Source organism: Harpia harpyja, chromosome 10 (assembly GCF_026419915.1).
Source record: "Harpia harpyja isolate bHarHar1 chromosome 10, bHarHar1 primary haplotype, whole genome shotgun sequence".
In the NCBI taxonomy this organism is placed as follows: Eukaryota; Metazoa; Chordata; class Aves; order Accipitriformes; family Accipitridae; genus Harpia; species Harpia harpyja.
In genome coordinates, this window is record NC_068949.1 from 30451957 (window position 1) to 30477182 (window position 25226).

Consider the following 25226-nt stretch of genomic DNA (forward strand, 5'->3'; position numbering starts at 1 on the left):
GAATGAGTCATGGGCTCCACTGCTGGCACCAGCCCTGCCCTTCCCCAGGGCTTTCTGTGGCCCCCATGTTGAGGCTGGCCAGGGACCCCCACCCCAGGAGAGGCTCCAGCGTGTGCCCTGAGCCCGGCTGGGGCATAAGGCTGGGATGAGGGTGCCCTGCAAGGGGGGGTCCCGGGGCTGTGCACCCCTGCACGCCCGGGGGTGCTGGAGGCTCCCGCAGGACGTGGCGATGAGCTCACGCGCTATTCTCGGACGTGTTGATCCTGGCTCCTCCTGGCAGGAACCAGCTGCTTCGGCACATTCCTGTCCGGCCCTTGGCCACAGAGAGGGCACAGGGCTTCCTGTTTTTCCCCCGTCCCACGGTGTGGCACGGCGGGGCGGGTGGGCAGTGGAGTGCCCCAGGGACTGGCAGCACCCCAAGCCGGAGGTTGCTCTCGGGGCAGGTCGGGGGGGGGGACGGGCATCCTCCATCTCCATGTCCCATGGAGTGGGGCTGTGCTTAGGGGCCCCCGCAGCCCACCTGGCTCTGGGATGGCCCAGGTGATGCCCTGAGCCCCAGGAGGACCCTGCTCTGGGCTCCCAGTCCCACGCCACAGCCTCCCCTGCTCTCTGTGGCCCCCCCAAGTCCTGGCCCCATTGCAGCAGCACCAGGCACCCCATGCCTGCACGCCTGCTTGAGCTGCTGTGTGGGGTAGGAAGGGGCAAGGGGTGTCCTTTTGGGGTGTCCCTAGTGTGGCAGTTTGTCACCCCCAGAAAACCCATGCTCTGCCTGGCTGGGGGCTGGCCCCATGGTGCGGTGGTGCTGGGGGGGGGGCATCCCTGACTGGGGGCATTGGGTTCATTCGGGGGAGGGGGTCCAGGCAGGGGCTATCCCAGAGGTACTCATACCCCCCCAAGCTGGGGGGGGAGAGGCAGGGGTTGGGGCAGAGGCAGGTTTGCCCCAGGGTGGCAGAGGAGGGCGGGGGGGGGCGGGGCAGGGTGCAGGGCTGGGCTCCAGGCACGGTGCGGGGGGGCCGGGGCCAGGCTGGGCAGCGTGGGCCCCCACCCGGGGCGGCCCACCCCACCACACCATAAAAGCAGCGGCAGGCGGTGCTCAGCAGCAGGAGAGCTGCTGGAGGCCGGTGTGAGCCAGCGCCGCGTCCCCTCGCCACTGCCTGCCCCACGCTGCTGCCTGTCCTCCTCCGTCACCCGCTGCCAGGGTGAGTGCCGAGGATGGCCCCGGAGGGGGGGTTCTGGGCACCTGGGGGGAGGGGGGCAGCAACCCACTAGTGCTCTGAGTGGGGATGCAGGGGGAGAGGTGGGGCGATGGGGGACAGGGGTTGTGTGCAGGATGGGGAGGGGACCCTGGTGTCCGGCAGAGGGTTCACATTGGGGATAAAGGGGGGCTCTGTGGGACCCCCACCCATGGCCCGAAGCATGGGGCAGGCAGGAACCAACAGGGGCAGGGCAGCATTTGCGGGGCTGCCCGTGGCTGTTGGCAGCCAGGGCTGAGTGTGGGGCTGTGGGTACCTGGGAGGGCTGTGCCAGGGCTGAGTGAGCCCAGTGAGGGGCAGGTGGGTGTGGGGCTGGGGCTGAGCCCCAGGGTGGGGGATGCTGTGAGCTGTGCATGGCAGGGACCAGCCCCAGCATCCCCCGCAGCACAGGGACAGGGATGTCACCAATGTGTGAGGGGGCATGATATCCCTCTACCATCACCCAGCTCCTGGGGCATGGAGGGGGGGGCTGCAGCAGCACTCCCCACCCTGCCATGGTCCCCAAGGGCTCAGTGTCAGGCTGTCCCCAGGCATCCCACCCCAGGACCACAATGGTGATGCCGGCTGCTGCTAGACCCATCCTGCTGCCGCTGGTGCTGCTGCTGTGCTGGGTGGTCCCCAGCGGGCAGGAGCCAGCCCCAGTGCAGCTGCGGCTGGCGGGGCCGCAGGGGCCGGCTGGGGAGGGCCGGCTGGAGGTCCTGTACCAGGGACGCTGGGGCACCGTCTGCGACGACGGCTTTGACTTCCACGCGGCCACCGTTGCCTGCCGGCAGCTGGGCTACACTGCGGCCGTCACCTGGACCCATAGTGCCACCTACGGCCAAGGGGAAGGTAGGGGGCAGGTGGGGAATGGGGTGGCAGGGGGTCCTGGTGAGGGCAGTGTGCTTAGCGCTAGCTGGGGGAGCCTGCCCGGGGGGGCTGTGGGTGCAGGCAGCCTGCGGGGGGCACTGGATGTGGCCCATGGTGCTGGGGAGGGAGATGAGAACCCCCCCAAACGGTGACCCCCAGCCCTGCGTGTGTCCCCCCAGGCCCCATCTGGCTGGACAATGTGCGGTGCGGGGGCAGCGAGGGCTCCCTGGCAGAGTGCGTCCACAACGGCTGGGGCACCAGCGACTGCCACCATGGCGAGGATGCCGGCGTGGTGTGCTCAGGACAGCGCCTGCCCGGCAGCCCCCCCCAGGCCACCATCTCTGGTCACCTGGGAGAGGTGAGAGGGGGGCCATGGGGTTCCTCTGTGCCCAGCAGGGTACACCAGGGGGACTGGAGCAGGTCCCCTTCCCTTTGTCCCCATCCTGAACACCCTGCCCTCGATGCTGGAGCCCCCGTGCCCACCCCTGTGCCCACCACGGCAGGTGCCGGGGCTGAGGCTGGAGGAGGTGCGGCTCAAGCCCATCCTGGCACGAGCCAAGCTAAGCATGCCGGTGACGGAGGGTGCCGTGGAGGTGAAGCACAACGGGCGCTGGAGGCAGGTGTGCGATGCTGGCTGGACCAGGAACAACAGTCGCGTGGTCTGCGGGATGCTGGGCTTCCCCCGGGAGAAGCACGTCAACACCAGCTTTTACCGGTAGGAATGCGGGAGACCTTCATCGCAGCCATGGGGCACGTGGGGCAGGGTGCCTGGCTGGACTTTCTGTGGGGGCAAGAGACCAGGGGGTGTCAGGGAAGGGATGCACTTGTGGGTGGTTGTGCAGGGTGCTGGTATGGTCTCTCCATGCCTGGGTCCCCTTCTTGGGGCCTCGACGAGGGGCAGAGCTGGGCTCAGCAGCAGCCAGGGGTCTGTGGGGAGGGTCATCAGCCGGTGCTGGCAAAGCGTGGGTGGAAGGAGAGGAGAGTCAAGTGGCCATGGGCCCCTCCACCCCTGCCTCGGGCTGGGGCTATAAATACAGCCTGTAATGAGCCCCTGCCGGTGCCAGGAGTCACGCAGTCCCACTGGGGCACGGCACAGCCGGGCTTGGCATGGTAATTGCCAGTGGGGAGAGGACTTGTCCTCACCCTGCCATGCTGTGGGAGGACCCCACAGCTCCAGCTGGTGAGGGTGCTGGTGAGGGCAGGGATGATGGGGTGGGGGTCTGGAGCCCTGCAGGGTCAGCATGGCCCGCCCGACCTCCTGGCTCCATGCACCCACAGGAAGCTCTGGAACATGAAGCTGAAGGACCCCAACTCGAGGTAGGGCTCAGCCCTGGGCAGGGTGGGCAGGAGCACCCTGGGTGGGCACCCAGCGCGGGTGTTGGGTAGGGGAGAGTCTCTGGCACCCAAGCTGATGCCGGTCCCTGCTCCTCTCCCTTGACAGCCTGAAGACCCTCAGCCAGAAGAACAGCTTCTGGGTCCACAAGGTGCGGTGCCAGGGCACGGAGCCCCACCTGGCCCGCTGCCCCACACAGGTGGCCCCACCAGCCCCCCGCCAGCAAGCCTGCCCCCACGGCATGCACACCATCGTCAGCTGCCTCCCCGGCCCTACCTTCCAGAAGGGCACGGGCAAGGGCAGGAGCAAGACATCCCCAGGAAAGGTGAGCCCTGGCACGGACCCGCACCCCATCCTGCCGACGGAGGGTCCTGGAGCCGGGCAGCACGCGGCCACCCTGTTTGCACTCGTGCCCGTGGTGCAGGCAGGCGGTCGTGCCCTGGGGCCACTGACCGGCTGCTCCCCATGCCCAGGTGCTCCCAGTGCGACTGCGAGCAGGCACCCATGCCGGTGAGGGCCGGGTGGAGGTGCTGCGCCACGGGCAGTGGGGCACCGTGTGTGACAAGCAGTGGGACCTGGCCGCGGCCAGCGTGGTGTGCCGGCAGCTGGGCTACGGGACAGCGAAGCAGGCCCTGGTGGGAGCCCAGATGGGCCAAGGTGAGGCGGGTGGCATGGCAGGGACTCAGGGTGCCACTAGGCTTGGGGGGGGCACAATGGGGAAAGCCCCTGGTTTACTGGGTGCTGCTGGAGCATCCTGGGATGTCCAGGCAGCTCCAGCCTGCACTGGGATGGGGCTCCCCTGGCTGTTCCTGCCATGGGGCAGCCCTGTTCCCATAGGGAACGCCCAGTCTGGGGAAGGAGGGTGGGAGTCCTCCCTGCTCCATGATGGGCACGAAGCAGGGACCGCTGACCCTCCCCCCTGCTTCAGGCCTGGGGCCCATCCACATGAGCGAGGTACGGTGCACTGGCCATGAGCAGTCCCTGGGCGAGTGCCGCTTCCAGGATGCTGAGCGGAGCGGGTGCCGGCACGAGGCTGATGCTGCCGTCCGCTGCCATGTGCCCCACATGGACTTCCAGACCCAGGTGAGCCCCTGCCTCCTCCCCAGAGCCTGTGGAGCCCCATCGCACAGCCCCTGCACCCCAAGCTCTGTGCTCGGTGTGGATGCTCAGAGCATTCCCGAGGTGGCCCAGGGGTCGGGGGAACACAGAGCAGCACGCTGATGGGGGTCTGCAGGATGAGCCGGTGGCAAAACTGGTCCTGTGGGGAGGAAAGGAGGAAAAGGAACGTGGGGGAGATGTTCAGCTGGATGCATGGGGCTGCCTGCCCCATGGCAGTGCCGGGTGGGAGGGCTGGGGGTCTGCCCCACGGTCCAGCTCAGCCCCTCTTTGCCCGCAGGTGCGGCTGGCCGGGGGCCGCAGCCCCGAGGAGGGTGTGGTGGAGGTGCTGGTGCCGGTGCAGGGGCGGCTGCAGTGGGGCGCAGTGTGCGGCGCACAGTGGGGGCTGAACGAGGCCATGGTTGTCTGCAGGCAGCTGGGGCTGGGCTTTGCCAGCCATGCCCTCCAGGTGAGCGGGGTCCCAGCCTGGGGCCTGGGCTGCGAGGGGTCCAACAGGACGCGTGGCGTGAGCGTGGGGCTCTGGGAGGGCACAGCCCGGAGGACAAGCCCTGGTGGCAGTGCTGGGGCAGGGGAGCTGGCAGGGGAGGCAGGGTGGGTGCTGGCAGGGGGTGCGAGGGCTGGTCTGAGCGCTGTGCTCCTCCTCTGCCCAGGAGACGTGGTACTGGGCAGGCAGCCCCGACGCTGCCCAGGTGGTGATGAGCGGGGTGCGCTGTGCCGGCACTGAGCTGGCCCTCCAGCAGTGCCAGCGCCACGGCCCCGTCCACTGCCCCAGTGGCGGGGGACGCTTCTCGGCAGGGGTCACCTGCACCGCCCGTGAGTACTGGGAGCCCACGGGCTACCGCTGGGTGGGAGCACCCCCTTCTCCTGGCACAGAGAGCGGGGGGGGGGCTATGGGGGGTGGGGATCGCCTGCTCTGTCCCCACTGATCCCCTCTGCCAGATGCCCCGGACCTGGTGATGAACGCCCAGCTGGTGCAGGAGACAGCCTACCTGGAGGACCGGCCGCTAGAGCTGCTGTACTGCGCCCATGAGGAGCGCTGCCTCTCCCGCTCCGCCGACCACATGCACTGGCCCTACGGCCACCGCCGCCTCCTCCGCTTCTCCTCCCAGATCCACAACCTGGGCAGAGCCGATTTCCGACCCAAGATGGGGCGCCACGCCTGGACCTGGCACCAGTGCCACCGGTGAGTGGCCCGTGGGCAGGAGCTGGCAGGGAGCTGCCCTGTCCCCGGGCCAGGCAGGGCACGGTGGCATCCGTCCCACAGAGGCTGGCCCACCCGGGGTAATTGGCGGCGTCTGCACTGGCACTGTCATTACAGCTTTATTTGGCTTCAGGGCTGTAATTTGCTCAGAGCCTCTGGCTGCTGCCCGCTCCCGGCTGGGCGGCTGGGCCGGCTGCGTGGTCCCTGGCCAGGCACCGGCCCCGTGCTCAGCCCCTGTTCCTGCAGGCACTTCCACAGCATCGAGGTCTTCACCCACTATGACCTGCTGACGCTCAACGGCTCCAAGGTGGCCGAAGGGCACAAGGCCAGCTTTTGCCTGGAGGACACCAACTGCCCCGAGGGTAGGTGCCAGCTGCAGAGCTGCCAGCAACCCCCCCGCCTCCTGCTCCCCAAGGGGGACTCTGCCTGTGCCCTCTCTCACCTCCCCTCCCTCCCACAGGGCTGCAGCGACGCTTCGCCTGTGCCAACTTTGGGGAGCAGGGGGTGAGCGTGGGGTGCTGGGACACCTACCGCCACGACATTGACTGCCAGTGGATTGACATCACTGATGTGCCGCCGGGCAGCTACACCTTCCAGGTATGGGGATGGAGGGGCAGGGGGGGCACCGAGCCACTGGAGCTCAGGGCAGGGGGCCACCCTCCATGGACACCACCAGCACCCCTCACCCTGCCCATCGGGGTGCTGCTCTGCACCCCACGGTGCATGCCATGGTCCTGCCTGGCCAAGGGACAGTGGCACTCTGGGGGGCCCAGCAGTGACCCCAGCCCTGCCCCTTGCTCTCCCCAGGTGGTCGTGAACCCCAAGCATGAGGTGGCTGAGTCAGACTTCTCCAACAACGTGATGCGGTGCCGGTGCAAGTATGATGGGCAGCGTGTCTGGATGCATGGCTGCCACACAAGTATGGAGGGATGGGAGCAGAGGGGGCACGGCGGGCAGGGCAGGGGGAAGGCAATGGGGCTGGGGGTGCCGCAGGTCCTGTCCCCCCCTGCCCCATGCCATCACTGTCCCCAGGTGATGCCTATGGCGCCGACGTGGTGAACGATCTGGAGCGACAGGAGCGCCTGGCCAACAACCTTGTGTGACCCCCCCCTCCAACATCAGCATGCTCCCAGCAGTGCCGCAGGGCAGCCCGGCTCCCGTGCCCAGCCCCTGCGCCCCAGCAGCACCAGCCTGAGCTCAGGGACTCGAAGACTCTTGTATTTATTGATGCTGCTGCAGAAGATGGAGATGAGCACTGGGGCCGGAGGGGAGCGCCCAGGGGTGCCCAGCCCTGCGCTGCCAGTGGGACCTGCGAGAGGGGCCCAGTACCTCAGCAGCCCCCACCTCCGTGGCTCCAGTGCCTCCCAGGATGACTACCTCAGCCTGCCTGCCTGGCTCCCCCTGCCCCAGCAGACTCAGGACAGGACTTGGCCACTGCTACCTGTGCACCAGTCCTGTCCTCAATAATAAAGGTGCTGTGCAATGGGAGACAGGTGCTGTGCTATGGGAGAGGGGGTACCCCTTAGCACCCCCACCATCCTCTGCTTCTTCCCCTGTGCTCTTCCCCACCAGGACCGTGAAGCCAGTTCCCAGCCAGGAACGACTCTGGTCTAGGTGATGTGTCCCCAGCCAGGCAGTGTCCCCCCTCTGCCACCCAGGGCCACCAGCTCGCCAGCTGCCTGCGTGTGGCCAGTGCCAAGTGGCTCCGGCTTGCCGCCACCAGTCCCCACCAGCCAGGGCACCCCGGCCCTGAACTGGCTGACCCCATGCACACAAAGGGACTCGGCCAGCTCTGTGGCAGCTCGGGCCGGCAGCCAGCCCACTGGCCGCTGTGGCTGCAGCCACCGTGCCGGGCTTTCCAAGGCTGCCCTGGCAGCTTCCCAGCCCTGGGAGCAGGGATGGGGCCGCTCTGCCCCTTGAAGCCCTTGCTCCTGGGCATAGGGTGAGGACACAGGGGATACCGTGCCCTTGCTCTCTGTGTTTCTTTCCTCCTGTGGTTTCCAGCAAATTTCTTTAAAGGAAATAAAAGGGAATTTTTGCCAGCGACCCACACTCTGTACTGCCCAGCCCCCGGTAAGCCAGCTACCAGGCAGTGCCACCCCTCTCCTTGCACAGCCCTGCCTGTCCCCACCTTGCCGGCAGACACCAACCCAGGGTGGGGGGCTGCCAGCACCCACCTCGGCCCTGCACAGCCAGGACAGGCTGGGTTGTACCCACACATGACGGTCCCCACACGTGGAGGAGCTGCCGGGGACGGTGGTGACGTGCTGGGGTGGCCCGAGGCCAGGGGCCGTGGCGAGGCGCATGCCGGCAGAGGCTCGCTCTGCCGTGGTTGGGCTTCAAGGGATGCCGTATGGTGGGGAAGATGCTTTCCACAAGAGATTAGCTTCGCGCCCTGACATTTCCACCGGCAGAGCCACGAGTGGCTGGGACAGCTCCCAGCTGGCAGCACCACCGGCGCGGGGGCAGGCAGCCACCGTCCATGGGGTCATGACCGGCTCTACCACCGCCAAGCTGGGGGACAGCCAGCGGACACGGGGCAGCCGCACGAGCCCTTCAGCGCAGGCTGGGGCGAGGCAGCCGTGACCAAAACCGCAGGCGGGGGTGGCGGAAAAGCACCGTCCCCGTGCCCACCCGCTGCAAAGAGCACGGGAGCCCCACAAACTGCGGCCCCGAGAGTTTGAGGGGTTACAGGGTGGGAGTGCTGAGGCACACGGGGCTGTTTCCCGGATGCTGAGAGACGATGCAAAGCAGAGGAACCAAAGGCAGGTCCCAGCCGCCTGCCCGCGCCCCCGCACCGGGGCAGGGCAGGAAGCCCCCAGCCCGCCAGGGCCGGCAGCGCAGCCACATCACAGCCCCGCGCGGGGCCAGGAACGTGGCCCTGCCCGCGCACCGACAAGGGCCCCGCTGTTCGGGCAGCAGCTGCTCCGCGGAAGTAAACAGGGTCCCTGCCAGCACATTCCTGCCCTCCGCCCTGCCCGACCCCTCCTGCCTGCGCCCCCACCCACCCACCCACCGGGGACACCCACCACCTGGGAGGGGCGAACATCCCCACGGCGGCAGGGACCATGCGCGGCAGCCCCTGACACGCAAGCCCTCCCCGGCACGCAGGAGCACGGAGAGCCACAGCCAGGCCAGGCACAGTAAAATAAATGGCATTTATTAGCAAAATAAAGGACAGAAACTCTCGCTCGCAAGGCCCTGCCAGGTGGCCAGGGCCACCCCGCACGACCCTGCATGCTCGCTGCCGAGCTCCCCGCATCCCGCTGGCTGCTCCCGCTGCAGCAGGCAGCACCAGGGGTCCTGCCCCGGGCAGGATGGGCAGCGCTGCCTGACGGCGACAGCATCTGCACGGCACCAACAAACCTGCGCGCGTCCTGCTCAGCCCTTTCGGTGCAGCAGCCCAGTGCTTTTGGATGCGGTGCAGGATCCATCCCAGCTCTGAGATGCAGGGTGCCCTGCCTGCCCGCAGAGAAGGGCCCGGGCACCCCAGGGGGTTCTCAGTGGGGCTGAAGGTGCAGTCTTCCAGCTCAGTCCCGGCCCTCCCAGGCATCCTCCCGCTGCTTGTTCTCCAGGCGCTTCCTCTCTGCAGAGACAAGAGGAGGGTCAGCCCCATGTCCCCATCACCCCACAGCCACCCACTTCCCCACGGAGGTTGCCAGAGCCCACCCTGGCACAGCCCCCTCCCATCCAGCACCCTGTGAGAAGGGGCATCCACGAGGAGGGTACCCCCACACTGCAGCCCCCCCAGGCATCCAAATCTCACCCCGGGCTTCTTGCAGCTTCCTCCGCTCAGCATCTCGCTGGGCTGGTGTCTGGTTGCTGCGTACCCCCAGGGCACCGATCACCAGCCGCCTGGCCAGGGCGGCCGATGTTTCAGGGCGCTCCTTGGCTGGCTGCAGGTAGTCTGGGTGAGCAGAGATGGGGGACATCAGTAGGGGCATCCTGGGAGGGATGGGGCAGCCAGCACGGCTCCGCAGTGCTTAAGCGCTGCGGAGCCGTGCCGGCTGTCCCATCCCTCCCCAGCTATTGGGATGAAGATGCTGCAGCACAAGCACCATGGCACAGGTTGGCACAGGGCAGCATCACTCACCGGCGTACGCCCTGGCTTTGGCTTTAGAGGCATGGGTGCCCTGGGAGAGCGGGCGCGTCTTCACCAGCAGGTGCTTGGTGCTGAGGGCATCGCGTGCTGCAGGGAGAGAGCAGCGGTGTCTGCGTGCAGGGCCAGCCCCATGCCCACGATCCGGCCACGGGAGAGGCAGGGATGCCTCCCCTCTGCCTATCCCAGCCAAACTGGGAGCAGTACCTGTTATGGGGCTGGAGAAGATGCCCAGGGCGTGCGTGTCATCCACCCACTTAATATCAAAGCCTTTTTTCCTGCCAGAGAGAAGGAAGCTCAGCAAGGCATCGGCACCAAGTGGGGAGGGGTCCGGAGCAGAGCCCAAGCAGGGGACGGGGCATTGCCAGCAGACTCACTGATAGCTGCAGAAGACACGCAGCAGGTCCTCAGTGCGGAAATCCGAGGGGAAATCATAGATCTCGATGACGTGGGGCAGCTCGGCATCACTGAGGTCTGGTGCGGTGGGCTCGGCCCCATAGTAGTCGAAGCGGGGTGACTGCCGGCTCTCCCGGCGCTTCTCACCCCCCAAGAGCTGCAGGGGTGGGAAAGGCACAGCACTGAGCAACCCATGCCCGCCCATCCCACACCAGCTCCGAATCCATGGCAAGCAGGCCTCAGGAAGTGGTCCCACCCCCATGACCCACCGCAGCACTGCAGATGGATTCATGGCATTGAGATATTAGGAGTTATCGACCGGGGCTCTCATACCATGCACTTGCTTTTCCCATTACCAGCATCCCTTCACTTTCTGTGCTCTGCAGTCCCACCGGGGACACAGTAGGAATGGCACTGCGGAGACAGCCCATACACCCCCAAGCACACCCCTCCTTCCACAGTGACGTGCTGACCTGAAATACATTTTGGGAACAACAAGGAGCGGGACAGCAAGGCCAGGAGGAAAGACTGACGTCTGCCCGCCATGCAGGAGCACCAGGCTCAGCGTGCCCTGGCTGCATCACATGCATTGTAGCCCTTTAGGAAATGCAGCCCTTCGGCACCCCAGACACCAAGATGGAAAAGCCAGCACTCCCCTGAGGAGCAAGTTCTGGTACTTAATCACGTGCGCGGCTAAAATTTTATGCCTTATTTCTCATTTGAATTTGTCTGGCTTCGCTTTCCAGTCGGCGGTTCTTGTTCTGCCTCCCCGCTGGATTAAAGAGCCTTCAGTCCCTGGTCCCCTCCCCATGATGGCACTTACTCACGCTAATCAAGTCCCTTCTCAATCTTCTACTTGATAAGCTAAACGGGTTGTGCGTGTTTAGTATCTCACAGCGGGGCACTTTCTCCAGCCCTAAAAGATGATGGCTGTAGTGCTTTTCTACCTCTCCCATTTGTCAACCTTCATTTTAAAACACAGGCAGCAGTCTCCCACTGCCACGACACGGGGGGTGCAGCCACACCCTGCTCCCCTTCACCCCGCAGCATCGGTGCCAGTGGGCACCACTTGCTGCACCTCTGCTTTCCAAACTGTGCCGTGCTGGCAGCCAAGGGGATTCACGGCCCCACTCCGGCTGTGACACGGGGCCAGGCGCAGTCCGAAGTCAGTGGTGGCTCCCCTGTCCCTGCTGAAGCGTGGGGCCGGCGCGGTGCCGGGGAGCGGGTACATAACTCAGCCGGGTTCCCAGCCCGATCCCCCAAGCGATCGTAGCAGAGCACACCACGGCTGGAAGGTTAGAGTCCATAAATCCCAGCCAGCTCAGTCAATAAAAAGTGCTCATTCCGACAATTTTATGGGGAAGATGGATTCACGGCAGGTGAGGGGGTGCTGCCAGGGCGGCTGGATGCCAGCGGAGGGTAGAGCTGAGTTATGGAGCTCATGGGACAGGCTAGCACTGCCGCCTGCCCCACCACCAGCACCCATTATCCGAGCCCACCCTGTGGGCAGGGGACTCATCAGGCACCCCCTGCCCACTCTGGGGGAGTCGAAGGAGCCGTTCCCAGGCAGGATGAGCCCTGTGGTGCTGCTTGAGGGAGCAAAGCACTCGGGTAGTGCCAGGCGCCGGGAAGATGATTAGAGAGCAGGAGCACAGAGTGCCGGAGCGGTCCTTGACCTTCACAAATCACGGAGTGTGGTGGGGCGGCAAGGACGGGAGCCGTCTGGCAGCCGGGCTGAGCCACACAGCAGGCACGACTCAACAGGTCCCCCTGCGCTGCCAGCCTGGGCACGCAGCGTGCCTGCAGCCCCCCAGCCGTGGGGCAGGGCAGGGAGCGGGAGCTGGGGTACGGACCCCAGCCCTGGCAGGCACCCGGCACTGGGAAGGGTCTGCTGAGGGATGGACAGACGGACAGCGGAGGTGGGAAATGAAGGCTGCCTGTCATGCCTCGCGGCTCTGTAAAGACGCACCCTCACCAGAGCACGTTAGAGGGGTCCGTGGCCACTCGCTTACACTCCCGCTCACTTGCCGAGAGCGCACCTCCAGGGCTGGAGGGGAGGTGTGCGCTGGCACGCATGCACCGCAGCCCCCGGCACGCATGCACCATGGCCCCCACCCCACCATGCTGGCTGATGGAGAGTCCACCGAGCCTGCAAGGAAATGGTTGCAGTGCTTAATTACCCTCTGCGTTCAACCTGAATTTGTCTGGTTTCAGCTTCCAGCCAATGGATCTTGCTAAGGTGTTTTTTCCTGCTAGATTAAAGAGCCGTCCCCTATCAGAAATCTCTCCTCCACACAGAACGTCATAAATCTTGCTCTCTGCCAGCTATCCACAGCGCATAAGGATTCGGTTACGAGGAAAAACACTACTAATTTTCTTGTCCTTTTTTGTTAATTAACAACAGCTCCATCTCCCCAAGAGCCTGTACCCTCCCTGAGCAGCCGCGTCCACCTGACGAGAGCTCGGAGGGCTCGGGAAGCACCAGGCTCAGCATGGGAATCTGCAGGGGGGTGAAGATGGCAACTTTTAAGTGATAAATCCCTTTTTCAGGTTCTTATTCACCCATTTTGGGAAGGTCCCTGGAAAGCTCAAACTTTGCTCAGAGCTTGTGCACAGGGGAGCTAACACGGATGCTCCAGAGCTGTTTGCAGTTAGCACCGGTGCTGCACGGCACAACCTTGCTCACAGCATCCTACGGCTGCAGCGTAACACTGGCCCTCTCTGACCTGCCTCCCCAACGGGGCCAGGCAGCCGCTCTGCTGTGCCTGCAGATGAAGCCGTGCCGCCGTGCCAGCCCACGGAAAGCCAGTGCCAGTGCCACATGTGCCGGCTGCCATCGGAGCAGCAGCGCTGTCCCCCTCGCACCGGCACTCACCGCAACCTCCTGGCTGGAGGGTGGGGGACCGCAGCTGTGGGAGGTACGCAAAGCTATTCCACATCACCCTCTGAGCAGCCCCAGAGGCAAGCCTTGCCTGCCCCACACCCTGTCCCAGCCCCACACCAGGCTTGGCAAGGGCACACCAGCCTGAGCATGGCCCCATGGACAAGGTGGGTACCAGTGCTCCTCCGTAGTGATGCTCTTGATCTCATCCCTTCCCAGAAGCTGTTATCAGGCACCATCCGCCACTTCACACCCTGCTTCCAGCCTGGGGTGGACGGACGCTGGCTGTAACAATATTAGCGCTGTTTGTTACATTGGGCACATTAATGTCATTCGGAAAATTACTGGTTTGACGCTACTGATTTAAAATGCAATAAGGGATATCCAGCCTCACTGCAGAAGCCGAGCTTTCCTCCCGAATGGCAGGAAAACGGCGTGGGTCCCGGTGCTAAGCAGCTAATTGTAGTAAATTCAGCCGCACGTGTGCAGGAGGGGACGGTAATGAGCCACAGCTGATTAAGAAGCCGTAGTTTCGAGGAAACTTCCCGTTGCTATTTCAATGGGAGCCCATACGTCTCAGCCCATTTCTTTATCACCAGCCCCAGTTTCACAAGGGTGCAGTTGCAGTTTACAGCGCTCGAGCAGGTTTTACTGGGTGCGCTTTATGTACTACAGAGGGAAGATCTCCCCTAGCCCTCACCGGCACCAAGGGACGGGATGGGAACCAGCCGGGGGGGGACAAGGTGGAGGTCCCAGGAGTTTTGGCATCGCAGGCAGCTCCTGCCCTCAGGGATGGCTGGCAGTGACAGCAGGCAGCACAGCCAGGCTGGCCGTGTGCTCCGAGTACAGCCTACCCCCCCATGCACCCACCCCAGAGGACACGGGGACAGCTGACCCCCACAGACCCCTGTCCCTGCATCCCAGCAGGCAGCAGCCACTGTCCCTGCAAACCCCCGTGGGCGCCAGCTCGCAGGACGTACCTCCTCCAGCAGGCGCGGGTCCAGGCAGTCCCCGTCGTCATTGAACAGCGCGTCCCAGCTCTCCTCGGCACCTGGGCTGGCCTGGCTTGGGGTCCCGGCACTGGCCTGCTCTACCTTTGGGGAGCCGCTGTGAAGACCTCCCTTTTTCTCCTCGGCCTCCTGGCTGCAGCGGTGCTGCTGCGGTGAGCCCATGTCCTCGCCTGCCCCTGAAGGCTCCTTGGCCCAGGCCACTGGTGAGAGACCCTCTATGCCGCAGCACAGCAGCTCCAGGTGTGGCGGGGGCTCGCGGCTCTCCGGGGGTGCCCCCTCTGACGCTCCGCTCGCCGGCTCCTCATCAGCATCCAGCGGGCCACTCTCAGCCCTGGCACTGCCATCTGTGCAGGCAGGAGTGCTGCCCACTCCCTCCGCAGCAGGCACTGGGTCACCCTCCCCACCAGGATGCCCGACACCAGCAGTGTTCTCCTGCTTGCCAGGCAGGAGCTGGGACAGGCTGACAATGCCCTGCCCTGGGGTGCTCTCCCCTGGGAGCACTGGCACATCACCCGCACCACCCCTCGAGCACCCGGGTTCGCAGCTGGCTCCTCTTGGTGCATCCAAGGTGCTCTCCCTGGCAAGCTCAGCCGTGCCTCCCCACCTCTCCTCCTCCTTCGGCACCCCAGCAGCACAGCTCTTGCTCTGCCCTGCCAGGAGAGACTCCCCACATTCCCTCTCCTCCTCCTGGGCTTTCAGAGCTGCAACCTCCCATGCCAGCCCGGGCGCACTGCCCTGGTTGCTCGGCCCTGCCAGCTGCAGGACACCCTCTCCTGGGTGCTGGGAGAGGTCCCCAGCTGGATCCGGGGTGCTGTCCCCCAAATGCTCCGACACACCACTCAGCCCTGTCCGACACACCAGCGTTGGGATAGCAGGGGGTGTTGGGCTAGTGGGGTTGCCCCCGGGCTCAGGGGTAGCCTCCATGGCCCCAGGCTGGGCACTCGGTGGGGATGGAAGGTCAGGCTCGGTCCTCATCATCCGGTGGCTGCAGCTGAGCTCCCCGAGTCCTTCATCATGGGATGCTTTGTCCTGCCTGTCCCAGGGCTGGGCAACAGCCGGATCTGAGCATGGCTCCCGCACGCTGGGTGATGCCCCCGGGCCCCCAGGCACAGCAGGGCAGCTGCCTCCCGGCCTCCGGCAGCACCCGACAGAGGCTGCCCGCGGCTCCTTTGGGCTGGCATCCACCTTGCTCTCCCTCCTCACCGCTCTGCCTGCCTGTGTCCTGGCACGGGGGCTTCGCCTCTGCCCCTCGCCGCTGCCCCGGCAAGAGTCCTGTGCCAGGCGGTGGTTCTCAGGCTCCTGGCGATGCCCGGCCAGCGTGTCACCCACCACTTGCGCCGCTCTCTCCCGCCGCGCTTTGGGCACGTAGAGGGCCATGTCGGGCTTCCTGTGGCGCGGCCGGCCACCCTCCGCCTCCTGCTGCATGGTGCCACCACTGCCTGCCAAGGAGAGACAGCGTCACTTCCCTGCCCGCACCCCAGTGGCCCCACAGCCAGGCACGTGGTAGGCAGCCCCTGCCCAGGTCGGTGGGTCGGGGTCCCAGCCTGGCACCCACCCTCGCTCCCACGGCAGCCGGCACACAGCGATGGATAGCAGAGACCCAAAACTGCCCCCACGGTAGAGGCTCTGCAGATAGGGTTTGGCACCCAGACCACCCCACAGCCCTACAGCCTTTGGTGGGGTGTACTGGGCTTGGGGGAAGGAGGGAAACCCTGCCAGCATCACAGGGATATGCCTGCCCCGCTCCGGCAGCTAGTGCCTGGGACCCCCCAGTCCCAGGGGCCAGCAGCCGCGGCCAAAGCAGGACACAGAGCCCTTGCACCATTCATGCATCAAAAACCGCGGAGAAGCCCGCAGCAGCCGCGGAGCACCAGAAACCAAACCCGAGGCCAGGGACACCCCAGCGCGGGACCACAGCTGCCACCCGGGCACACCACAGCCCCGCTCACCTGCTGCCCCGTCCCGGCAGAGATTTATTTTTCATCATCTTTGGCAGCAGCAGGCACGCCGCGAGCTGCCAGGCCCCCCTGCCCCTATAAATATGCATCAGGCAGGGTTTATGGAGACGGATGGCGTGGGGGGCTGCGCTGCGGTTGAGGGGAAGGCAGAGCGGGGCCGGGCTGGGGCCCCATGATTAATCACTGCCCACTCTGTTTAGGGGGATTCATCACAGGCCGCTGTCAGGTAAATCACTGGAAAAACACCTCTTCAGTAATTAATGTGAAGTGACGGATGGACAGCCCCCGGGCCCATTAATCTGGACCATCAGCGCCGACCGAGATTATGAATGTCAGGATGCATAAACTGCCGGCGGATCAATAGGGCCAGGAACCCATCCAAGGCTCTCATTTCCGAGGCACCTCCGGTACATTAGCCTCCCCTCCACGCAGCCCCCAACCGAGGCGCGAACACTCCCCGCGGCCCCTCACCAACAGCCGGCAGCGGTGCCGGGAAGGCGAGGGGAGGCCAACCACTGGCTGGAAAGCGGCCGGGGCTACCCGTGCCGCACGGCATCATCCCCTCCTCCTGACGGACAGACGGACGGACGGCTGCCTCGGCATGATGGATGGGTCTCTCACAGCTCTCTGGAAACTGCCGGCAAGCCTGGGCAAGGCAGTGCTCCCCAGCATCACCGCGGCGCCCGTGCCTGCACCTCGTGCCGCGGAGGTGGGCAGGAGCGCGGTGCGCCCCTGCCCACCTCCGCGGCACGAGGTGCAGGCACGGGCGCCGCGGTGATGCTGGGCACTGTCCCGGGGCTGCCCCCAACCATTTTTCTGTCTCCGCAGCTCTTGTCATTTTTTTTCCCTCTCTTTGATACACTAATTTTGCTGGCAGAACGATCCCCTTTATCTTTATCGACCGCGAGAAAGGAACGTATCCTACAAACCCTCCAAGGTCTGGATTAGTCATTTTTCAACACCAAGGCATTATACATTTTCTCGCCAAGCACAGCCCAGGTGCCAGAGGGGGGGGCCAGAGGGGGGGGGCACCAGGAGCCCCCCCGGCACCACCATTTCCAACCACACAGAGCTTCCAACTGCACCGAAGCACATTCTGCTAAAGGACTTTTCCCTGCCAAGCCCAGAGTCTCAGCCCATGGGACATCACCGAACACCCTGGGGGGATCATGGATCTCCCCAGGGCTCTGTTTCCCAAGAATTGCCAGCACTGGGAGCAGCCAGGAGCAGCCAGGAGCAGCAGTGCTCCACGCACATCCCGAGTCACCTCCAAGAAGGGCCTTCGCACGCGGGATTTATGGGCTCCTCGAAAGCTTGCCGTTCACCTTGCCTCACCCTCCAAAGCAGATGGTGCAGCATTAGCCAGACGGCTGGTGCTGGGAGCATCCTCTCCCCGCACAGCTTTGCCTCTGCCTGCCACACTCTGCCGGGGAAGAGCCTCTTCCTGCAGCCTGGGGAGAAGCATGGTAAGGTGGTGGCTGGCCCACACTGGCAGGGATGATGCATCACTTTGTTTTTTCCCCACAGGGCAGCACAGCTCCTGCCCCCAGCCTATTACACACTTCATCGATGCCACGGCCACGCGTCGGCACCGACCGATTTCACGCTCCGGGAGGCAGAGCAACAGCCCTGGCTTCGGGTCTCATTCACACTACACTGGGCAGGGCAACCCTGCCACTTCCAGACTCCAGAACCAAGCTCACCCTGCAAAGCCAGGCGGTGATGGGCAGCACATCCCCAAAAGGGCCTGTGCTGCCCCGAGTGCTACCCTGCTTTTCAAAGCCAGCTAGCAAAACAGCTCAGCATTGCGGCACCAAGCAGTGAAAGGCAGCCCCGGACCGGGCACGCCACAGTACCATGGTAAAAGTGGCGGTGGAAGCGCTGCCCAGCTGCCTGGCATGTAATGCCTGCCAGCCTGGCGCAACACAGCCTGGCATGGCCAGGGGGATGCTGGAGCATCAGCCAGGAGGTGGCCGGAGCTCCCCGCAGGCACAGGGTCCCCTCGCACTGTGCCCAGGAACACACTGCTCATGGGGAGCTTGTGCTCGTGGCATGATTTTGCGAGGTCTCAGAGCAGCAGCCCGGGCGATGTGCCAGCCTGCATTTCTCCTCTAGCGACCATCTGCAGCACAGACGGGCTGCATTTTCTCCCTGATTTCTCTCCTCCTCCTGTCCAGGGAAGGACCCCATGAACATCAGCAAGACAGGGCTGACCACATCGCAGAGCCCACTTCACACTGCACAGCGCATCACCAAATTCCTCCATCATCTGCATCCCTGCCCGGTGGGTGAGGACACCTACAGCGCAGCTCCGACGGCAAAGCCAGGGCTGCTGCGAGCAGAGATGCCAGCCACGGTCCCACTCGCGGAACCCGGGGATGGGCATGGATGCTGGGCTGTGGGGCTCACACAGAGCACGCCAGTTCCCAGAAAAGTTTCGGTGCCACCCAGCGCCCTCGCAGCAGGCTGCCGCATTTCCTGGCAGGGAGCTGTATTTTTAGCCTTCGAGGTTTCTAATTCCACTCAATCCATACTCCCGTCGATAGAGCAGATAACCTTAAAGCCTTGACGGTGAACGGGGATGGCAGCACCGGGGGACCGGGAGCCTTGGGGGACCACGCGCAGCCTCGGCATGCAGCTCGCGCACCTGCAATGTCACTCTTTACAGCCTGCCGCAGATTGGGCTCTTTGGAGGGGAAAAAAAATAAATATAATAACAAGACTAATAAAAAGGCAGGTACAAGGAGATTCTAAACAGCCCCGCTGGGGAACCTGCCGCTCGCAGGGCTCATCCCATGCCAGACACGTGCCGTGGCACACTCGCTGACTGCACAACACCGGCGCCCGGCAGCCCAGGTAAGGATTGTCAGAGGTTTTGGCTACCCTGCACCTCTCCTGCTCTCAGCAGAGCTCCAGCCCAGCCCACCCAGCTCACACAGCAGGCGACAGGGCCAGGAAAGGACCTGGATACCTGGCAGGGAAAGGCAGAGCAAAGGCGAGAACACAGAGCTGATGGCACAAGGCAAAGCAAAGCACTTAAAGGAGCAGAGAGCCGCGTCCCATCCGACGCCTGCCCACAGCCCCGCAGGCTTTAAGACGTCCCTGTCCCCTGTTGCCAGGAGAAAGATCCTCTCCAGCAGCCGAAGCAAACGCTGGCTATGTGAGGAGGCAGCGAAGGCGTCAAAGGCACTGAGAAAAGAGAGAGATTTCAATCGTGCCTTTCATTTGTGATGCTCTTAGGAGATACCTGGAACAGATGCTCTTAGGAGATACCTGGAACAAGAGAAGGGGAACAGGGGGAGGACTTGTAAGTCAATAGTGTCCCCTCGCAGCTGCAGGGGGAAAAAGGGACAACAAACCAGCAGAAGGAGTTAACAGCTGGAGGGCTAAGGGGAATACAAAGGACTTTACAAATATACCTGGGCAGAATCAGCACAAAAGTGAAAAGGTCTATTAATAAACAAGGAGGGAGAGAAAATTAATGATGCCTCAAAAATAAAGATGACTCAAAAGGGCAAAATTACTGTTTTTAACCAGAAAAATGCAAATGAGGCGGCAGCCTCACAAAAACAGCTGCAGGGAAAGCAAAAACAGCATCTCCACATAGACACAGTCACCTGGCCGGTGTGGCCAGTGCCGAGACAAACTGATTAACCCACCAAAACATGCGCGGTGCTGGGAAGAAACCAGGGCCCTGGTGACAGGCAGAGCAAACCAGGAGCTGATTTTCTGTGCAAGAAAGGACAATAAAACCAAAGCCAGGGCAGGATAAACCCAGTGCCCATCCCCAGCACAGAATGTAATGGGCAGAGGAAGGAGCCTGCACACCCACCACGATGGGCTCCTGGATGAAGGATGTTGGCTTGCCCAGCGGGAGTTATTTCAGAAGAACTGCTGGGCAAAGCTTTTGGATAAGGCAAGCAAGACGCAATTTAGCTAACTTCAAGGTATCGTTTTACACCATCTCCCAAACTTTCACTTGGATAGTGAATTGTAATTAAATTTGCAGATGATACTGAGCAGAGAAGTGTTGCAAACACTGGCCAGAGCAGAGCAACCATTCAAAGGATCCAAGAAATGTAGGCAGGAAACAAAGTGAGACCCAGTCTGGGAAAATGAGGGTAAAATAACCCAAAGCAGCTACACGGTGGGCAGGAGCAGCCTTGAAAGCAAGGCCCAGAGCCCCACGGTGCACTCAGACTGGAAAGCAGGTAGCCAGGGTGACCACTCGAAAATGTGCAAGGGGCAGAAGCTGGTCACTGGTGCCATGGGCCACCCCAGGGCTGCGACAGCCTCACAGCGGGCAGCACACTGAGCCCTGCAGGCGTCGTGAAGGATGGAGGGGATGCCGAGGGCAGGCAGGCAGCCGTGAAAAACAGCGTCCAGTGCCTGGGAGCACCAGGCACGTGTTTTACGAGCCATGGGAGCCTGGCGCACCAAGTGCCCGGGGATGCTGTATAACTCCCCTGCCCTCGAGGGCTGTCACTGCCAGCATCACCCCGTGACTCAGTAAGTTGCAGAGAGTTATGGGATCTGCAACGTGCCATGTTATCCAGGTGCTCTGGGGGCTGCATGCCAGCGGAGTGGGGGTCAGGGCTGGGACAGGGGGTAAGGATTGGGGCTGGGGCAAGGGGTGGGGGTCAGGGCTGGGAAACTGGGGTGTAGGGGTCAGGGCTGGGACACCAGGGTGGGGGTCAGAGCTGTGACACCGGGGTGGGGGTCAGGGCTGGGAAACCGGGATGGCGGTCAGGGCTGGGAAACTGGGGGGGGGGGGGGGGGGTCAGGGCTGGGAAACTTGGGGGGGGGGGGGTCAGGGCTGGGAAACTGGGGGGGGAGGGCGGTCAGGGCTGGGAAACTGGGGGGGGAGGGCGGTCAGGGCTGGGACAGGGGGTGAGTGTCAGGGCTGGGACAGGGGGTGGGGGAAAGCGGGGCAGGGGGCACAGCGTGCAGCCCGGGGACCGAGCAGGGCGCGCACCCCTGGCTGCTGTACCCCCGCCGGGCCGGGCCGGGCCGGGCCGAGCCCCTGCCGTTACCAGTGGCCGCGCCGGGTCCCCCGCCGCTCCGCGCCGCCGCCGCCGCTTCCGCCGCGCCGGGCCCGCCCCATCCCGCCCCGCCGCGGGGAGCGCCGGGACCTGTAGTGCGGCACCGGCATCCGCACCGCTCCGCGCCCCGGGCGGCCGCTCCTCCCCCGCGGGGGCAGCCCCGGCGGCTCCCCCCACCGCGCTGGCACCCCCGTGGGCACACGGGCCGGCACCCACCCGCCCACCCACCCCCGGTCCTCGGCGCCTGCCCGGAGCTGGGACCGGCACGGGCAGCCCCGGTGCCAGCGCGGCCCTTCCTCCGCCGGGCACCACTCGGCAGCCCGGGGGAAGGGGGCCGAGGGCACGGTGCTCCGTGGCTGGCGGGGGTGATGGACACGGGGCTGCAGGAGGGAGAGCGACCCCCGCTCCCGTCCCCGGGTGACCCCCACGGGAGGCTGCCGTGGATTTCCCGTTACCGTTTAATGTCACGCCCTAGGCGGGAGCAGCGGTGCTCGCTGCGGCTGGGCTGGCTGGGCCGGCGGAGCCCCGCTCCCGCCTGCCGGGGGGGGCACCGGGGAAATTGCCGGGGGCACAGGCACCCCCGGGCCACATCCCGCGCTCCCGCCGCAGGGCTGCGGGCTGGCCGGCGTGCCGGCTGCCCAGACACCCAGGCGGGGGAAGGTGTCTGCGCCGGGCAGGTTTGCTCCGCTTCCTTCCTGGGGTTTGGCGAGAAGCAGCCTGCCTGCGCCCAGCAGATAATGAACGGGGCCCCGGCGCTCGCACGCGTTTGCAGGCAGCGTGGGCAGCGAGGGGAGCGTGTCCGGGACCGGTGCATCCGCTGGCTCCTAATGAAGCACCGGTCCTGCAGAGCACTGCCGAGCCGGGGCCTGTGCCGGCGGGGAAGGATGGGGCGCCCCGGGGAACAGGGCTGGATCCTCCCACAGGCAGGCGTGGGCTGGCAGGGGAGAGGGGGCTGCTCGGGGGATGCAGGCAGGCGTGGGGCTTGCTGCCACTGCGCGCCGAGGGCAGAGCGGGGCCGTGACCCGGCTCACTGGGGCACAGGGCTGTCAAAGCTTTGGGCAGGCTGGTGCAGCCACCCTGGTTTGTCTGGCTGATGGACAGGGGGTCTCCCCTCTCCCAGCCCCCAGGACCGGCTTCCTAACTAGCCGAAGCTCTCCCATGCGATTCCCGAGCAGCTGCTTCCCTCATGGTGCGGGTGAGGGAGGAGTGATGCCCCATAGCTTGCACACAGCCTGCATGTGGTGGGATGGGAGGCTGGTGCAGCCAGCAGCCAACGGGACTTCTGCGGCTCCCCAGAGGCTGTGCAGCTGCTGAGGGACCGGGGACCGCAGCAGCTCCCTGCCACCCTGACAAGGTGTCACTGAGGCATTTCATGGAGCATCAGTGCATGGGGCTGTGCCAAGCATCTTATCCCTCCTCGGGTGCAACTACAGGGCTGGGACTGCTGATGCCTGAGGTCTGGGATGCCCTGAAGTACTCAGACCTTCCTGACTGCCCAGTGTGGGTCCCAGTATAGCCACAGGGGCTCAGACCCAGATAGGTAGGGCCATCCCACCCCAGTCGCGTGGCCCCGTGCAGGACGAGGAAGGCTCACACCAGGCAGGGCCACCCAGCACCCTCCGGGGACCAGCCCCTGCCCCAGCCTGCCATGGCACACAGGGAACCGTGGTCCCTCTCACAGGTAATCGATGGCAGCAGATCCTGATCGCTTTCATTATTATTATTTTCTTATGCATGTGCGCACAGGAGATTTATCGCCAGCTACGGAGGCAAAATCAATTATTCATGTTATAAATTAGAAAATGATTTATGTTTGTGGGAGGCCAAGAAGCGTGGAGCCCCTGGCCGCGTGGGAGCTGGGTTTGTCTGGGAATGGCACCAGACACCCCCTGCCAGCACTTCCTTGGTCTCTCCGTCCCTGCCTCACCCTGGGTGTCCCACCCCGGGGTGCCCCCATCCCGTCACAGCCCCAGGGTGACCCAGGGATGGTGGCTGACAGGGAGCACCCAGCCTCTCCTACCCTGTCAAGCCAGATGCCCGTGGATGGAGCCCAAGGAAGGCTGGGGACCACGGTGGCCTGGTTGCCCTGGCCGGTGCGGCAGGATGATGCTCCACCGGCAGTTTCCATGGCAGCAGCAGCACGGTCCAAGCTCTGCGAGGTGTGGGCTGCAGAAGGACCCCCTCTCAAGACATCCTCACGTGTCCCCTCCAGCCCTAGCAGCTGTGTCTGTGGTCCTGCCTCCCACAAGGGACACTGTGGTACCCTCCAGACTGCCACCATGGGGACAGAGACCCATGCTCTGACACCCCCATGTTCCCCAGGAAAGAGGGGATGGGTGAGGGTAAGGGGGCGGTGGAAAGGTAACCCACTTGCACCAACCCCTGAGGCCAGCTACCCCAGAGTGGGGCTGCAGGGCTTTGCTTGGCTGTGGCCTACCTTCTCCTGGGCTAGGGGGGTCTCAGGGGTCCTGGGGGTCTTCCCAGGCATGGAGACCCCATTCCCCAAGGGCCGACTGATGTTCTGCACAGAGCAGGATGTCACTGGGCTCCGACTGCGCCCAGTGCTGGGGCAGGGGGTTGACTGTTGCTGCCAAGTCTGCCCCCAGCCCAGCCATGCTCCAGGCACTCAGCCCAGTGCTGGTGGGAGCTGCAGCATCCCATGGCTCTGCACCGGGGGGCCCAGCATCCCAGTCCTGGCTGCCCTGGCATCCTAAAACCCACTGCCCATGTCACACAGCCAGTGGAAGCGAGTCCTGGGAGCTGGCCGGACACTCTCTGCTGATAGCCGGGGCTGCTCTTGCTTCCGAAGAGTCTTGATCTAAAGCTGCCATGTCTGTGCCTCCCAGGGGATGGCAGAGCGGGCCGGGAGTGCTGCCTGGCTCTCCTTGTCTGTTCATCTGCAGCTGCGTCAGCCGGGGCCATGGGGAGGCACGGGCTGAAAGGAGCAGCGCAGGAGAGAAAAGCTGTCAGCGGCCCCAGATCTGGGTCTGATCACAAGCAAGCTGCGCATCCAGCTCCTGCTCGCACAGCATCCTGTGCTGGGCTGAGCCCTGGTCCTCGGGATGGGAAGGAGAGGCAGCATGGGTTGACCTCAGCTCTGCTCTGGCTCCCCAAGCAGCCTTTTTTTCCCCAGCCCAGCCTCTGAGCCCTGGAGCCTCCTTCCAGCTGCCAGAGAGCCTGTCACACCCTGTGACTCCCAGGGCTCTCAGGGAGCTGAAAACTTGCTGGCTCAACACACACATGGGGGTGTCCGAGGAGGCAGGGGTTTTGGCTGCCACCCCAGCTCCCTGCCAGGCTGTGAGCAGGAGGGACACTGACAGTCAGGCACAGTCCAGGGACAGGGAACCACCTCATCCTGGAGTACCAAGGCTGCTGCAGCCAGCCTTGTGGACCCTCTGGGACCACATGCGGGGTGCAGAGGAGTCCCTGGTTGCTCTGCTCTGGCTCTAAAGGAGCCAGACAACCTGGGGAGCTCAGAGACCCACCAGCGGGGCCTGGACAACCCCCCCCCCCCCCCCGACCTGTGAGCACTGGGCTTAGCACTGAAACATCGGGAAATAAATGAGTCACGTTCTGGGCCGGAGCATCGCCTCAGGCACCTCTCTGCGCCCTGGTCCCGGGGAGCCCAGCGCCGGCCCGTGCTTGTGTGAGCATCCCTCTGATTTATTGCTGCGGAGCAAATGCTTACAGAGTGCTTTTGGCAGAGAAAAGCCCTAGGGAGCTGCAACGGGCACGCAGGGGCAAGGAGGGAATCGCCAGTCAGCTGCAGCATGCCAGGGGCACCCAGGGCACCCCCCAGCCGTGGGTGTCTCCCCCATGCCCGGCCAGGGGACACACTCAGCCTGCGGGGAGGGGACTGCGGAGAGCTCGGGGCTGGGGTGGATATAGATCTGCTTTGCATTATTGCACCAAACACCTGGGGACTCGGTGGCTCGTGACAGTGCTGTATAATGTGGGGAAGCAGCCCACAGTGTGGGCAGGCGCCGGTGCTGCCGGCAGCTCGCGGGCAGGGAGGCGATGGGGCCGTGCCTCTAGGAGCGTGGGCTGGCTGTGGATGGGGAGAGCCGGGGTCTCTTGCTCCCTGCTTT

At 64.6% G+C, this 25226-nt stretch overlaps 2 protein-coding genes across 2 annotated transcripts; one reads left to right on the forward strand and one right to left on the reverse strand.

Moving 5' to 3' along the window:
* The first annotated feature begins 1105 nt into the window (after positions 1–1105).
* Positions 1106–7684, forward strand: LOXL4 (lysyl oxidase like 4). Its single transcript, XM_052799245.1, has 15 exons — positions 1106–1199; positions 1784–2084; positions 2282–2460; positions 2606–2817; positions 3381–3419; positions 3544–3760; positions 3909–4092; positions 4364–4518; positions 4832–4999; positions 5202–5364; positions 5491–5734; positions 5999–6114; positions 6213–6349; positions 6560–6671; positions 6785–7684. Exons 2-15 carry the CDS (start codon positions 1805–1807, stop codon positions 6853–6855), a joined length of 2277 nt encoding a protein of 758 aa, XP_052655205.1. The 5' UTR covers positions 1106–1199; positions 1784–1804; the 3' UTR covers positions 6856–7684.
* Positions 7685–8891: 1207 nt separating this feature from the next.
* Positions 8892–21161, reverse strand: R3HCC1L (R3H domain and coiled-coil containing 1 like). The gene is made up of 8 exons (XM_052799676.1): positions 21130–21161; positions 19344–19369; positions 14109–15577; positions 10229–10404; positions 10059–10129; positions 9846–9941; positions 9519–9659; positions 8892–9338 (listed from the first exon to the last, which is right to left on the reverse strand). The coding sequence occupies exons 3-8, from the start codon at positions 15561–15563 to the stop codon at positions 9283–9285; spliced, it is 1995 nt and encodes a 664-aa protein (XP_052655636.1). The 5' UTR covers positions 15564–15577; positions 19344–19369; positions 21130–21161; the 3' UTR covers positions 8892–9282.
* Between the last annotated feature and the right edge of the window lie 4065 nt (positions 21162–25226).